At 39.6% G+C, this 15,000-nt stretch overlaps 1 protein-coding gene across 1 annotated transcript in view; it reads left to right on the plus strand.

The window, feature by feature from the left end:
* Window positions 1-15,000, plus strand: part of LOC144976633 (uncharacterized) — a 65,828-nt gene that overhangs the window by 37,515 nt on the left and 13,313 nt on the right. The window contains exons 19-27 of the mRNA XM_078920931.1: window positions 1,200-1,317; window positions 3,923-4,056; window positions 4,557-4,694; window positions 5,449-5,625; window positions 6,444-6,621; window positions 8,368-8,474; window positions 9,981-10,118; window positions 11,496-11,630; window positions 12,919-13,101. Coding sequence (XP_078777057.1) covers window positions 1,200-1,317; window positions 3,923-4,056; window positions 4,557-4,694; window positions 5,449-5,625; window positions 6,444-6,621; window positions 8,368-8,474; window positions 9,981-10,118; window positions 11,496-11,630; window positions 12,919-13,101 — 1,308 coding nt within the window. The remainder of the gene's footprint in view (window positions 1-1,199; window positions 1,318-3,922; window positions 4,057-4,556; window positions 4,695-5,448; window positions 5,626-6,443; window positions 6,622-8,367; window positions 8,475-9,980; window positions 10,119-11,495; window positions 11,631-12,918; window positions 13,102-15,000) is intronic.

A 15,000-nucleotide genomic window follows, 5' to 3' on the forward strand; every position in this document is an offset into this window, starting at 1 on the left:
TGGCGTTGTTAAGATCCCATCGCCTAGGCATTCCATGAAGGAATATAGATAATTCATCAACCATGATGTCTGATGTCAACAGGAATCATCCATGTTGTCCAAGTGAGCAAATTAGAGGTTAATAATCTTGCCCAAGGGAAAAAAACGAAAGTGCCTGAAGCGGGGCTCGAACCCGGGACTTTCTTAATTACAGCGCAGTGCTAAACTCACTCGGCCACTTCGCCCCCCCCCCCCCCCCCCCCCTTTGGCAAGATAAGGGTAATTTCAATCGATCGAATTTATAATTTAAAAAAAACTTGAGCTTTTATACAGAACATTATCCACTAAACGTGCTCAAAGCGCTTTACAAAAGGTGCCTGACCGACAGCAACACGTAACATATAGAACGAGACATGACGCCTGTTAGGCGATAATACACCTTTTTTTTCGACAGCGACAACGCTGTTAACGGCCAGTTACTCATTTTTCACCTGAGAACGGCGAGAGAATGCGAGTAAAGAGCCTTTTCCAAGGACTCAACTATGCGCCGAGCGAAGATCGAACCCAGGACTTATGTGGTCTCGTGGTATGACAGTAGCTTTCGAATCGGAAGGTCTTGGTTTCGAACCTCGCACAGCGCATAGTTCTTGAGTCCTCGGAAAAGGCTCTTAACTCGCTTTCTCTCACCGCAGTCAGGTGTAAAATGAGTACCTGGCCGTTAACAGCGTTGTCTCTAAATATTGGTATATTATCACCTAACAGGCGTCATGTCTCGTTCTACTTGTTACGTGTTGCTGTTGGTCAGGGACTCTTTGTAAAGCCTTTTGAGCGCATTAAGTGGATATGGCGGGCGGCAGGGGCGTGGCTATATTGGTTGGTTTGGTGCCTGGCACCACATCCATCTTTTAAAAATGGATTACAGCATTTAAAAAAAAATAAAACTGAGAAATGGTATACACTGCCTCATATTTATTTGAGTAAGTCTTTTCTTTACATTTTTTTCTTTCTTTTGTATTTACAAATATAGCACGTTTTAAGTCATTTTCTTCTGATTCTGGCACCACCTTATACTGTAAGCACGCCACGCCACGGATATTGCGCTATATAAAAGCTCAAGTATAAAATTAAACATATTTCATAAATTTTGAGACTGGGTCCCATAATTTTAAAAAAAGAAGGGAAAAAAACCAACTCATTTTGCATTCCTTAACGACACACAGGAAACTGCTATGACGGCAGAGGCAGGACCTACGGTGGCCAGAAGGCCGTGTCGGAGTCATTTGAAGAATGTGTGCCATGGGCCGATGCTGTTCATTGTGAAGATTTCCCATACTCGGGGTAAGATATAATAGATGCAAATCATAGATATAAATAAAAATACTCCCAACTCTGTCCGGGGTAAGATATAAATAGATGCATATCATAGATGTAAATAAAAATACTCCCAACTCTGTCCTATTATTTATTGTGAGTGGGTCACACCATCCATTGTCCATGAAAATTATATGAAATCAAGCCCATGCTTGCTCTTGACTATCAGACTGCGAATATTTTGTGATGTAAGCGCTGGTCGTTTAACCTACAGAAAGTGAGATAAATACCCCATTTTATAGCTCTAAGGAACTTACTTTTTACTACTTTATTAATCTAAGGAAAACGCATAACAATGATGGGAACTACATAATATAAGTGAAGCAAAGAAAAGTTCATAAAAGAATAGTAAGACGGATTTGATCGTAGCCATCGTTAACTTATAGCCTGACACTGACCCAAAAAATGACGTCAAAAGACAAGTCTTTGGACCCAAAAGAAAACAAATCGTGAGTTGTATTAAATAGGTCAACCGACGGAATCACTTGTTTCTTTGAGCTCTACTAACGGCAACTTACTAGACGCTGCATAAATGACGTCAAACTATAAGTCCTAGTGGGTTCAAGCGTAGCCATCGTTATATTAACCTGTAGATTTTTCACCAATCAAAACATGGAATTTGTGACACACCTTCACACGTTCTCGGACAAACATAGTTGGTTATTTATAAACAATAACGTGAACGAATTCGACCTCCATCGGATCGTTGTTATTGTTTTTATATTGACAAATGGGTGACTAGTTATCACATGGTTTTCTCGAGCAGATTAAAAACGTTTAAGTTTACATAGTTTTCTGTGCTGTTTCTACTGATCAAGCGGTAAAACAATGGGTTTCACTTAACACATACCATCGATAGTAAAACCTGTGTAGGTTGCTGTGTCTACCAATCACTGCCATTGTTTACATGATGACGATTGTCCGAGAGGCGTGGTTATCTACCGGTTAATTATAGCCTGACACTGAAATCCAAAAGTACTAGCATTTTGACGTCATTATTTGGTTTTTGCACCTTCTAGTGAGTTGTCGTTAGTACAGCTCATGGAAATAAATTATTTCATTGGTTGAACTATTTAATACAACTCACGATTTGTTTTCTTTTGTGGCAAAAGACTTGCATTTTGACGTCATTTTTTTGTCAGTGTCAGACTATAACTTTACGAAGGCCACGGTTCAAGTGTCAGGCTGTAAGTTAACGATGGCCACGCTTTGATTTGCCCTCAGACTTTCTTGTTAACATTCCTATAGATAGTTCAAAGATGACGTCACTCAGTCCTTTATTATTGTTTTTGCCATCCGCATTTGTGAGTTGTTCTCACTAAACTGTATTAACCAGACTATAAAAGTTTATGGTTACACAGAGTTTGTGTGTTGGTCCGTTATACTTTCGGATGGCAATGTTGTGAACTCCTTGGCCAAGCGCATTCTATCTATAGAATTAACGAAGTTGACGTCACTCAGATCTTTGTTACTGTTTTTTCCAACCACGTTTATGAGTAATTCTCACTAAACTGTATTAACCAGACGATAAACGTTCAAGGTTACACAGAGTTCTGCGTGTTGGTCCGTCATACTTTTGGATGGTTCGTTTGTGAGTTTTTTTTAGCCAACCGCACAGTATCTATAGATAGTATGCGCTTGGCTAAGAAGTTCATAACATTGCCATCCGGAAGTATAACGGACCAACACACAAAACTATGTGTAACCATGAACTTTTATAGTCTGGTTCAAACAGTTTAGTGAGAAGTACTCATAATCGTGGATGGCAAAAACAATAACCAAGTCCTGATTGACGTCATCTTTGTTCTATCTATACGATAGACTTGGAATAGTGTCCATGGACGTCGTCCAAATACTTGTTGTGTGTTCGCGGTCTGTGTTTGCAAGTACAATGAATAATCGAGCAGTGACGTCATCAAGCAGTGATTTGGCGGTGAATAGAGCAGTAAAGTTAGGTGCCCCAAACGTAAACAATAACAAGTTGCTAGTGATTTCCGTTAGGGACCGGAATAATTTACGCACAATATAGGTCTCCCAATTTTGTAGTTTGAGTTGTAGGCAATACACTTTCAGTATTGAAAATATGTTTACATAAAATCTAACAGTTGCAGAAATAATAATATAAGGCTAAATTATTATGAAAATCAGGCTCCGAATAATTCTCGTTTTGTTCACACCAGCGCAATAATTTGCTCTGGTCTAAAAATAGATAGACTGTAACTTTTGATAAATTTTAGAAAATTTTACCTTTTGTTCCATAAAATATCCATATCTAGACATTATTTGATGCATGATCGAGTATTTATGAATATGTGTTTCTTTTGCCACATAACAGCCAAATTTTAAAGGTTATTTTTTTCTATAATTTACATTGGAACGTGAGCTGTCAAGACAGGAACATGTGGTCTGCCACGTGCTTCTAGACCGTGTTTACGTTTGGGGCACCTAACTTTACTGCTCTATACAAGACTTGCATCTATTCGTAGCTAAATACTGATTTAGTAATCGATATCGCAGTTCATATAATATATTATTGTAGGTAACAGCAGTTGAATTATCTTAACCTCCTCAGTTCCGAGAGCGTGTCCTTGCTGTCATCTTCCAACTTCTGCCGTAACCCCGGCGATGCCATGGAGAGGCCTTGGTGTTATACATCCGTGGATAGGAACGTGTGCAAAAGGTCCTATTGTGACGTGTGCAACGATTGTGAGTCTTTGTATATTATAATGAGAAATGATTGGATGCAGATTATTCACTTTGTGCGTGTGTTGGGAGAAGGGGGGAGGGGGTGTTTTGTATCGTAGATAATGTTTTTGTTATTTTGCTCTTTTATTTCTTTTTATTCTCGTATACTTTTCCTCCTCCCCCTCTTCCTCCTCCTCCTCCTCCTCCTCCTCCTCCTCCTCCTCCTCCTCCTCCTCCTCCTCTTCACCATCCTCCTCCTCCTCCTCCTCCTCAGCCTCTTCGTACCCCATCTCCATATGCTTCTCCGCTTCCTCCGTCTCCAATACAATCACGTCATTTTTCAACATTCTTCTATAAAAAGAAGACGACCATTCCCATCACCCCCCCCCCCGCCCCATTCCTCTTTCTCCTCCTCAACATCCTCCTCCTCCTCCTCCTGTTCCTCGTGTTCCTCCTCTTCGCCGTCAAAACTAAAGCACCACAAAATCATATCTTTTTATATTTTTCCTTCGGCCATCAAGTGAATGAAGAAGACCGCCTCTCCAACTGTGCTGCCCTCAAGGCCAACGACGCCCAGTTTTGTACAAAGTCATTACAACGCTTCAAGTGTGCGGAATCCTGCAGTCTGAATCTCAACGTAGCTTACAACACCGACACAGGTAAAGTCAAATCAATTACAGTCCACTCCCCTGCTTTGTTCTGTATCATGGAGTCGATTATTGATATTATTATTACAACCATAGAGCAAACTATTGCAATAATCCGAGCGGCTAAAAATCATAGAGACAACAAGAAGTTTAGAATTATTATTATGAAGAAGCCTTCTAATAGCACCAAGAGATCTAATATAAAGATTACAGGATCTAGTTTCATTAGTGACATGGGTAGAAATGTTTAATTTGGTATCAAATAAAACTCCTAGGTTTATCACAGGTTCCCTAGTGATGTAAATTACAGAATCAGAAAGATTCAGGTTGAGCGTGGAAAGGTCCAGGTGGCCCCGTCTTGTAATTTGCAACACCTCTATTTTTTTTTTCATTTAACCTGAGTTTTATTGCAACACATCCAGTCACTATTCTCAGAGATACGATTTTCTAAATCCGTTATAACATTGAGATAATTCTCGGTATTAATGGGAAACAGTAGTTGGGTATCGTCTGTATAAAAGTGGAATTCAATCAAATATTTGGAGATGATGTCACCTAATGGTCTGATATAAAGGATGAATAATGAGGGTCCCAGAACTGAACCCTGTGGTACACCAAAAGATCGGGGACAAGAAGAAGAAAAGTCATGTCGATTTACGGATACTGATTGACAGTGTCACTTGGTCATCGCCGTTAATCTTAACATCTTACAAACTCTCGACCCCACCCTCACTAACCCCACCCCCCCCCCCCCCCGCACCCACAGGTACATGTGGAACCCCCGATACTCCAAGCGATGGCACCCCAACCCAGACGCTCGAGACCAGCTACAACGTAGGGGATTTAGTATCTTACAACTGTGACCTTCACCTTGTCGAAGAGAACCCCACAGAGATCCAGTGTACACAAAATGGGTGGCCAACCATTGCTTCAGCGTGCGCTGGTGAGACTCTTCTTCTTCTTCTTCTTCTTCTTCTTCTTCTTCTTCTTCTTCTTCTTCTTCTTCTTCTTCTTCTTCTTCTTCCTCTTCTTCTTCTTTTTCTTGTTTTTTTGGTTTTATTTTGTTTTGTCTTTTTTGTGGGTTTAAAAAAAATGATTTGTACTTTATTTTTCTTTATTTTGTTTTACTTTTTATGTTGTTGGGGGTTATTTTATTTGTTTTGTTATTGTTATTGTTGTTGTTGTTGTTGTTGTTGTTGTTGTATTTGTTGTTGTTGTTGTTGTTTTGTTTAATAAACGACGTGCCCATATATGCAGGTCTCATGATTGAACGCAAATAATGGGCTGGCTTGTTTTAACGATGTTACAATGGACAAAATATTGTGTTGGTTTGAGAGGTCCTATTACATAAATGGACCCAAAAACAATTAATTTGGGTTGTCAGACCTGTTTATGAGTAGCCGTCATTTTAACACGACTTGGGGACATGATCGGTGACAATCACAGTCACCAATAGGGTTCAACAGCCGTGACGTCACTTCCCTCGTAATGACGCATTAGTAACTTAGTAATTGGTTCTAAACTATTGGAACAATGGCGGACGCCCTTATGAAATACTTCTCCGACGAGCATAAAAGTGTATCCAAAGGAGAAAAACAGTATAAATCTAAACCTGTTTTAACTTTTATACATTCTGATCATATGATTTGCTTTGTTTAGAACCGAGCAGCTCGTTATTGTTTTTTTTTTTGGCCGGACGTGACATCAGACTACTGATTCCTATTATCGTGGTATTTCATTGGTCTCCTCCTCCTCCTCTAGAGTGTCCAACAGGATGGACCCCCTACGGTGACCGTTGCATCCTGTACACCCCTGATCTCGTGTTTGTGGATGAGGCTGATGAATCCTGTGCTATCTATGGTGGACGTCTATTTGTGCTGAGGAATTCCACGGACGTGGATGTCATCCGGGAATTTAAAACCTTATCAACCATTCCCAGGTATTCATGCTGTTATAAATATACACAAATATATTATGAAGAGTGGTTTTACAAAGCTCCCTGACTCAGTTTTTTCCCATTCTGAGAGATTGAGGATTACTTCCCCTGACTCCGTTTTTCCATTCTAAGATATTGAGGATTATTTCCCCTGACTCCGTTTTTCCCATTCTGAGATATTGAGGCTTATTTCCCCTGAAATTTCCCATTCGGCTTGTTATTTTATAATATATAAACTTCGAATGCAAACAAATATAGGGAAATTCTTGGGTCAATTGATGTTTAAAATAGAATTTACATTTCAATTTGTCTAATAGATGGAAAATCTCAAAATGTAGGGAAATCGACTTAGCGAGTTTAGGAAAACCAGCCTATAGACCGGTCTACACACATATATATATATATATAAATATACAATAATATATATATATATATAATATATATATATATATATATATATATATATGTGTGTTGTGAGTGTGTGTGTGTGTATGTGTGTGTCAGTCTGAATATATATATATATATATATATATATATATATATATATACATATATATGTATAAGTGTGTGTGTGTGTGTGTGTGTGTGTGTGTGTGTGTGTGTATTTTAAAGAACCCTTAAAATTACAAATTTATACATATCTTATCTAAAATAATTTTACCATCCCTCTCTCTCTCTCTCTCTCTCTCTCTCTCTCTCTCTCTCTCTCTCTCTCTCTCTCTCTCTCTCTCTCTCTCTCTCTCTCTCTCCACTACGTATCAATACATTGTACACATGATTCCTCCCTGTGTCTTTCCTTCTAATCTTCCGATCGATTTTACTATTATATTAGCAGGATGTATATGCAGATTATTAGCATTACGAGACGTAAAAGAGGGGAACATTTTTTTAAAAATTGAGCTTTTATATAGCGCAATATCCACAAAATGTGCTCAAAGCGCTTTACAAGGGGTCCCTGGTCAACAGCAACATTTAACATGTAGGACGGGACATGCCGCCTGTTAGGCGATATAACAAATTTTCGGACAAAGACAACGCTGTTCACGGCCAGGTACTCATTTTACACCTGAGTACGGTGAGAGAAAGTGAGTAAAGAGCCTTTTCCAAGGACTCAACTATGCGCCGAGCGCGAGGCTCGAACTCATGACCTTCCGATCCGAAAGCGAGTGTCATACCACTAGACCACATAGCCACACACAGGGAAGATGGATGATGTTTATTGACGACGAGGCATTTATTATTTAGACTAGAAAATAAAATGCCATCAGTCTGAAACCAAAAAATCAATACGCTTCAACAGTCGTAAGGTCACTTCCCTCGTAATGACGCATGCTAACTTAGTAACTGGCTCTAAACTATCGGCACAATGACGGACGCCCTTATGAAAAATTTCTCCGACGAGCATAAAAGTGTATCCAGAGGAGAAAAACATTATAAATATGATCATGTTTTGACTTTTATACATTCTGATCGCATGACGTATGAAAAGTTCTAGCTAGCATGAAGAATAAACATTACCGATTTTCTTAGTTTAGAACCAAATGGCCGCCGTTGCTGGGCTACGTGACATCAGACTATTGAATCCAATTACACAAGGTATGTATGTATCCAGTCGTCCGGAAGATTGATTTTACGCTTCCTTTGAGATTGGAACCAGTTTTTGTTTGGGTTTTTTTTGGACATCACATGTAAGTTCCTCATTGATTATATAACTATAATATAATCCCATCCTTCATTGCATTCCTCCAGCGTGTACGGGAGTTCTTGGGTTAACATCAAAATGGTCAACGGGGAATGGGTTCAATATGACAACCACAGTGTAGCAGCTCCCTACCTAGACTGGTCTTCAGATGCTGGTAAGTTGGTAGTTTTTGATCTCTCAGCTTTTTATGTATTCTGATTCCTCTTTGGGGCTATTATTGGGGATAAGAAAGAGCCTCTGATGACCACTACCGGGACCTCTACTTCTCTGGTCAATTCAACGCGACCAAGCAACGTCAGCGAAAAGCGCAACATGAAGGGCCATACTTATTCTAGATTGGCTTGCTTTGTTCACATGCATTTTTGCTCATTTTGGTTACACTCCGGTTAAGTTGATTTTCGGTTAAGTCGATTTTTTCCCGCTGTTCCCCTGGGCATCGTCTTATCCGGAGTCTACTGTAGTTTTATTTATTCATTCATTCATTAGTTGTGGCTTGAGCTTTTACTGCCAGGATGCCCTTCCTGAGCAAACAGTCCCCATTTATCCAGGCTTGTGATCGGCCTCACAAGGTGCTGGGTTGTGCACTTCCATAAAGGGCTGGGTTGAGAGAAGATAGATTGAAATGGTTCGGACATGTAAAGAGACGAGAGAGGGGGTGAGTGGGAACGAAAGTATTGGACTTATAATTAGCGGGAAAGAGGAAAAAGGGACGCCCAAAGACTAGATGGTTGGATAGGGTAAAGGATGATATGAAGGAACTTGGCCTGGAGGAAGAGGATGCTCTGAACTGAGATGCGTGGAGATGTGGCATTCATTATGGCAACCCTGCAAAATGCGGGATAAGCTGAACGAAGAAGAAGAAGTTGGTATTTTTATTTCTATCTTTCAATCCATAATTAAAATAAATATGAACATTTATATAGCGCATTTCCATGAATTTCCCTTGTTTGATGAGCATCACAATGTTTCATTTAAATAGTATATAAAATATTAATAAGTAAAATTCCCATTATTCATCCTCATTGGGGAAATTTTTCTCTAGGGTCTATTCCAAGGAAAGACTGGAATAACCCAGGCTTCAGCCGGACCACAGCGCCGCGATTTATTTGAGCTAGGGCGAGGTGACTTGCTCAAGGCCACACAGCGCAGTGGCGGATGATCGAACTCAGTACCGCTGAGCCACGCTGCCCCCTGTGGGATGCAAACTTCACATCTTTGTGGCACTCTTCCTGGTCATTCACCCATTACAAAAATCAAAGCGCCATATTTTATAAAGGCTTGTCACGTATTGTGTTGTGCTTACTTTCATTCATGTCCTTTCTTGTGCAGCTATGAATGTGGTCTAGTGGTATGACACTCGCTTTCGGATCGGAAGGTCCTGGGTTCGAGCTTCGCTCGGTGTATAGTTGAGTCCTTGGAGAAGGTTCTTTACTCACATTCTCTCACCGTACTCATGTGTAAAACGAATACCTGACCGTTAACAGCGTTGTCTCTGTCCCAAAAAAAAAATGTAATATCGCTTACGGGCGTCATCATGTCCCGTCCTATATGTTAAATGTTGCTGTTGGCCAGGGAGCTCCTGTAAAGCGCGTTTAACACGTTTAGTGAATATTGCGCTATATAAAAGCTCAATTTAAAAAAATGTTTTTTCTGTCTTCAGTATTGGATGATGAGGCGGATCATGGATGCGTCGTGATGATTTGGGAATACGACACGAGTGGGAATGCAGGGAAATTCTTGCCCACCAGCTGTAACCTGGCCCTTTCTAGAACATTCTGTGAGATACCACGATCTACTCGTAAGTATAGATAGAATGCGCTTGGCTAAGAAGCTCATAACATTGCCATCCGGAAGTATAACGGACCAACACACAATACTGTGTGTATCCATGAACGTTTATAGTCAGGTTAATCAGTTCAGTGAGCTTTACTCATAAACGCGGATGGCAAAAAACAATAACAAAGACCTGAGTGACGTCATCTTCGAACTATCTATAGATAGTATGCACTTGGCTAAGAAGCTCATAACATTGCCATCCGGAAGTATAACGGACCAACACACAAACTCTGTGTAACCATGTACTTTTATAGTCTTGTTAATACAGTTTAGTGAGAACAACTCACAAACGCGGATGGCAAAAACGATAACAAAGGCCTGAGTGACGTCATCTGCATACTATCTATAGATAGAATGAAATTGAATTCACTCGGGTCTTTGTTATTGCTTCATGCACGTTTATGAGTAACTCTCACTTAACTGTATTATCCATACTATAAAAGTTCATGGTTACACAAAGTTTTATGTGTTGGTCCGTTATACTTCTGGATGGCAATGTTGTGAGCTTCTAAGCCAAGCGCATGCTATCTATTAATCAATAGATTTTTGACCAATCAAAACATGAAGTGTGTGACACACCTTCACACGTGCTCGGACAAACATAGCGGGTTGTATATAAACAATAACGTGAATGAAATCGACCTCTCTCTCTCTCTCTCTCTCTCTCTCTCTCTCTCTCTCTCTCTGATCATCGTCATTGCTTATATACCGCAAAATGGGTGACTAGTTATCACACGATTTTCTCAATAATATGACAAAAGTTTAAGTTTACACATTGTTTTCTATGTTGGTTCTATTGATCAAGCGGTAGAACAGTGGGTATTTTGCTTTGACACATACTACTGATAGTAAAACATGTGTAGTTTGCTATATTCACCAATCTCTGCCCCTTGTTTACATTAGGACAATGGGCACGATCTATATTACATTTCCATGTGCTCAAGGCCATTGGTCACATTGGTTTATGTGCTCAACGTGACCCACATAGTGAAAAGTGTTCAGTTTTTGATCACGATTGGTCATTTTGTTCAGCTTGACACATCGGTATGTTTACAACCTTCAAAAACAAAACAAAGTGTTTACATTTGTTGAGAAATGTCCAATCGTTGTACAGCAACACATCATGTGACCAATGACTAAGTTGGACGAAAACATGAATATAGATCGCTCCCATTGTCCGAGAGGCGTGGTTATCTAAGTGTCTTTTGTTTATATCTTGGACCCCCGGACACAATTCCATGTTGACATGACACGATGGGTCACTTTTATCATAAGATTCAATAATCTTGATACAGGAAATGACGTCATGTATTCTTCCCCCCCCCCCTTCCTCCCACAGTTTCGGTGTGTGAAGACAAGTCGACGTTCTGTGCCAGCACATTGGACAGCGACCCTGTATTCTGTCGACGGGCCGAAAGCTACGAAGTGGCCTTGCAGTACTGTGAGAAATCCTGCGGGTTCTGTAGAAGCAGCGGTGAGTGTTCTTAGGCCGTCATAATATTATTCACTGTTGCTTCCTTGTAAAATGCTTTGAGCATATTTGGTTGATATTGCGCTAATAACAGATCAAGATTTTTTGGGGGTTTTCTTTGTTATTTTTTTTTTCGAGGGGCGGGGGGTTGTTTTTTTGTTTGTTTGTTTGTTTTTTGTTTTTTTTTTTTGTTTTTGTTTGTTTGTTTTGTTTTTTTTTTGTTTTTTGTTGTTTTTTTTGTTTTTTTTTTGTTTTTTTTTTTTTTTGGGGGGGGGGGCGTTGGTTTTCTATTTATTTATTTATTTATTTTTGGGAAGGGGGGTGGGAGATGGGGAGGAGGGGGGTTGTGGTTTGAGAATTTAAAAAAAAATTTAAATTGAGCTTTTATATAGCGATATATCCCCTAGACGTGCTCAAAGCGCTTTACAAGGGGTCCCTGGCCAACAGCAACACTTAACATCTAAGACGGGACATGTCGCCTATAGATAGAATGCGCTTGGCCAAGGAGTTCACAACATTGCCATCCGGAAGTATGATGGACCAACACACAAACTCTGTGTAACCATGAACTTTTATAGTCTGGTTAATACAGTTTAGTGAGAACAACTCACAAACGCGGATGGCAAAAACAATAACAAAGGCCTGAGTGACGTCATCTGCATACTATCTATTAGACGATATAACAATTTTTTTTCGGACAGAGACAAATTTCGTGTATGGGATGAATAAAGGGAATTTATAAAACTATTTTTTGATACTTTTGCTCCACGGGTGATAAAAAGGTAGGGATTGTTGTATATGTCGCAATGATAATAATTTATCTTCCATTATCTTTATACGATTGTGAAACGTGGACGCTTGACAAAGAATGTACGAGGAGGTTAGAGGCACTTGAGATGTGGGTGTATAGAAGATAGTTGAGGCTATCATGGATAGACAGGTATACGAACGAGGAAGTGTTGGAAAAGGTGAGAAAAGGAAGAATATTGATCGATACCATCAGAAAGAGGTACTTACGGTTTCTGGGACATGTGTGGAGAAGAGACGGAATAGAAAAGTTGGTAACATCTGGGATGATCGAAGGAAAGAGAGCTAGAGGAAGACAAAGAATGACTTATTTAAATAACCTAAGAATGGCTAAATGTGATTTTAAAAGCAACACAGATTTCATGCGCACCGCAGAGGATCGTGATTCGTGGAGACAGCTGACCGGCAACGTGCTCAAGAGCACAGGCCACGATCGATGATGATCTTTCTCCGACTATAATTTTTATTCAACTTTCTCTCCAAGGTCAAGCGCAATGCCAGCAACCCAGTAGTACCACCTACCACCGAACGTCATCTGACAGCGCCATTGATAGTGGTGACGTCATGACGTTTGCTTGCAATGCCAATCTGTATCACACTTCCGGTGACCTTCAGAGGGCGTGCGGCGTCGATGGACAGCTTAGAGGGGTCGAACCAGAATGCAGTTGTGAGTATGCCTGTAGATTGTAAATGTAAACAATTATAAGCTAAATTGTGAAGAGTCAATCTGGCATTTTGTAGACATAACTAAATGCAAAAGCAGAGTTTTACTCTCTCCTTACCGCCATTTTCCGGATTTTCCCCAAAACGTCACCCCCAACCTATACAAAAAAAATATATATTTCACTCAAACACAAAATCTGTTAGTTCTTGCTATACATATTTTTTCTGCTAAACGAACTCTTTAGCACCGTGTAAATATACTCCAACTATAGCAAACATTTTTGTTCAAATATTTTGATGTACAAAAGAAATCAGAATGAGAAAAATGTTGGCTACATCGTAACGAATGTGACGATTTCCTATGGTTGGTAAGGACGGGGTTTAATGCAGACCTACCTACGTGAAAATTCAATTTTCGTAATTTCTAGGAGAGAAAAAATGTACTTGATATAATCAACTTTAAAGTGAACAATCTACCAACACAAGGCAAGGATTCAATAACACTTCAAATTCCTTGAAAGTATGAAGTATGGCATCAACTTTCATTATAAATAATTTTCAATGACTTTGAGATGCTCATGAAGTTTTGAAATACTCTTCAACAGTCGTAACGTCACTTCCTTCCTAATGACGCATGGTAACTTAGTAACACTGGCTCTAAACGATCGGAACAATGGCGGACGCCCGTATGAAATATTTCCCGGCGAGCATAAAAGCGTATCCAGGGGGGAAAAACACATAAATTTGATCATGTTATGACTTTTACACATTCTGATCACAAGGCATATGAAAAGTTCTAGCCAGCATGAAGAATAAAAACTAATAATTTTCTTTGTTTAGAACCAAGATGGCCGCCATTGCCGGGCGGCGTGACATCAGACTATTGAATCCTATTGGCGCCAAATTTTCTTAATTCTACGATTTTTTCGTAATAGTTGGGAGGTCTGGTTTAACCCTCTCCTTACCTGTCATTTTCATAATTTTCCCCAAAACTTCACACCCACCCATCCAACACAAAAACAGACATTTCTTACTCAAACCAAAAAGCAACAAGAACATTCTGTACATAATATTATTCGCCATTATGGGCTCTATTACATAATGTCAAGTTTTTTTTTATAGCTATAGCAAAAATAAAAGAAATCTGGATGAGAAAAGTGACGGCTGCATCGTAACAAATGTGACGATATGTGACCCTTCGCCTCAAACCGGTATTAAGTCGGGTTGGTTAAGATGTTGAAAATTGAATTTATAGCCCGAAATATCAGACTTGTGTTGAGTTTATATGATTAATTAAGGAGAACGGATACCATATTTTAGGGTGCGAATGCCAACAATGTATAATTTGGACCAGTTTGACATTAAATTCGGTTTTTAGGCATCTGGTTCGTCCCGACATAATACCGTTTTGAGACGATGGGTCACAAATGTGACGATATTCCAGTAGGTGGTAAGGAGAGGGTAAAAGTCAAAATAAACGGGCAAAATTGAAGTAAAAGAAACAGAACTCATTAAAACTTCAACCGACGTCTACTTATATTACCTGCAAATAAGTAGACGTCGGTTGAAGTTTTAATGAGTTCTGTCGGAACGAACCAGATGCCTAAAAGCCGAATTTAATGTCAAATTTAAGGTCTGATAACTCAAAGTATTATCGGCTGATTGTTGTCATGGTCTTTCCCAAACCAACGCCAAATATTGACCATTACAACAATGTCATATCAAGCCCGTAATTACGTCTGGTTATTAGACCTGTTAATATGTATACGTTGACATAAAATAAATGAATAAAGCTCAGTTTAGCTACAAAACGACCAGAATACTCTTCAACAGTCGTAACGTTACTTCCTTCCTAATGACGCATGGTAACTTAGTAACACTGGCTCTAAACTATCGGAACAAT

The sequence above is a fragment of the Berghia stephanieae genome, chromosome 7 (assembly GCF_034508935.2).
Source record: "Berghia stephanieae isolate SIO BIC M18660-M18661 chromosome 7, UCSD_Bste_1.3, whole genome shotgun sequence".
NCBI lineage: Eukaryota > Metazoa > Mollusca > Gastropoda > Nudibranchia > Aeolidiidae > Berghia > Berghia stephanieae.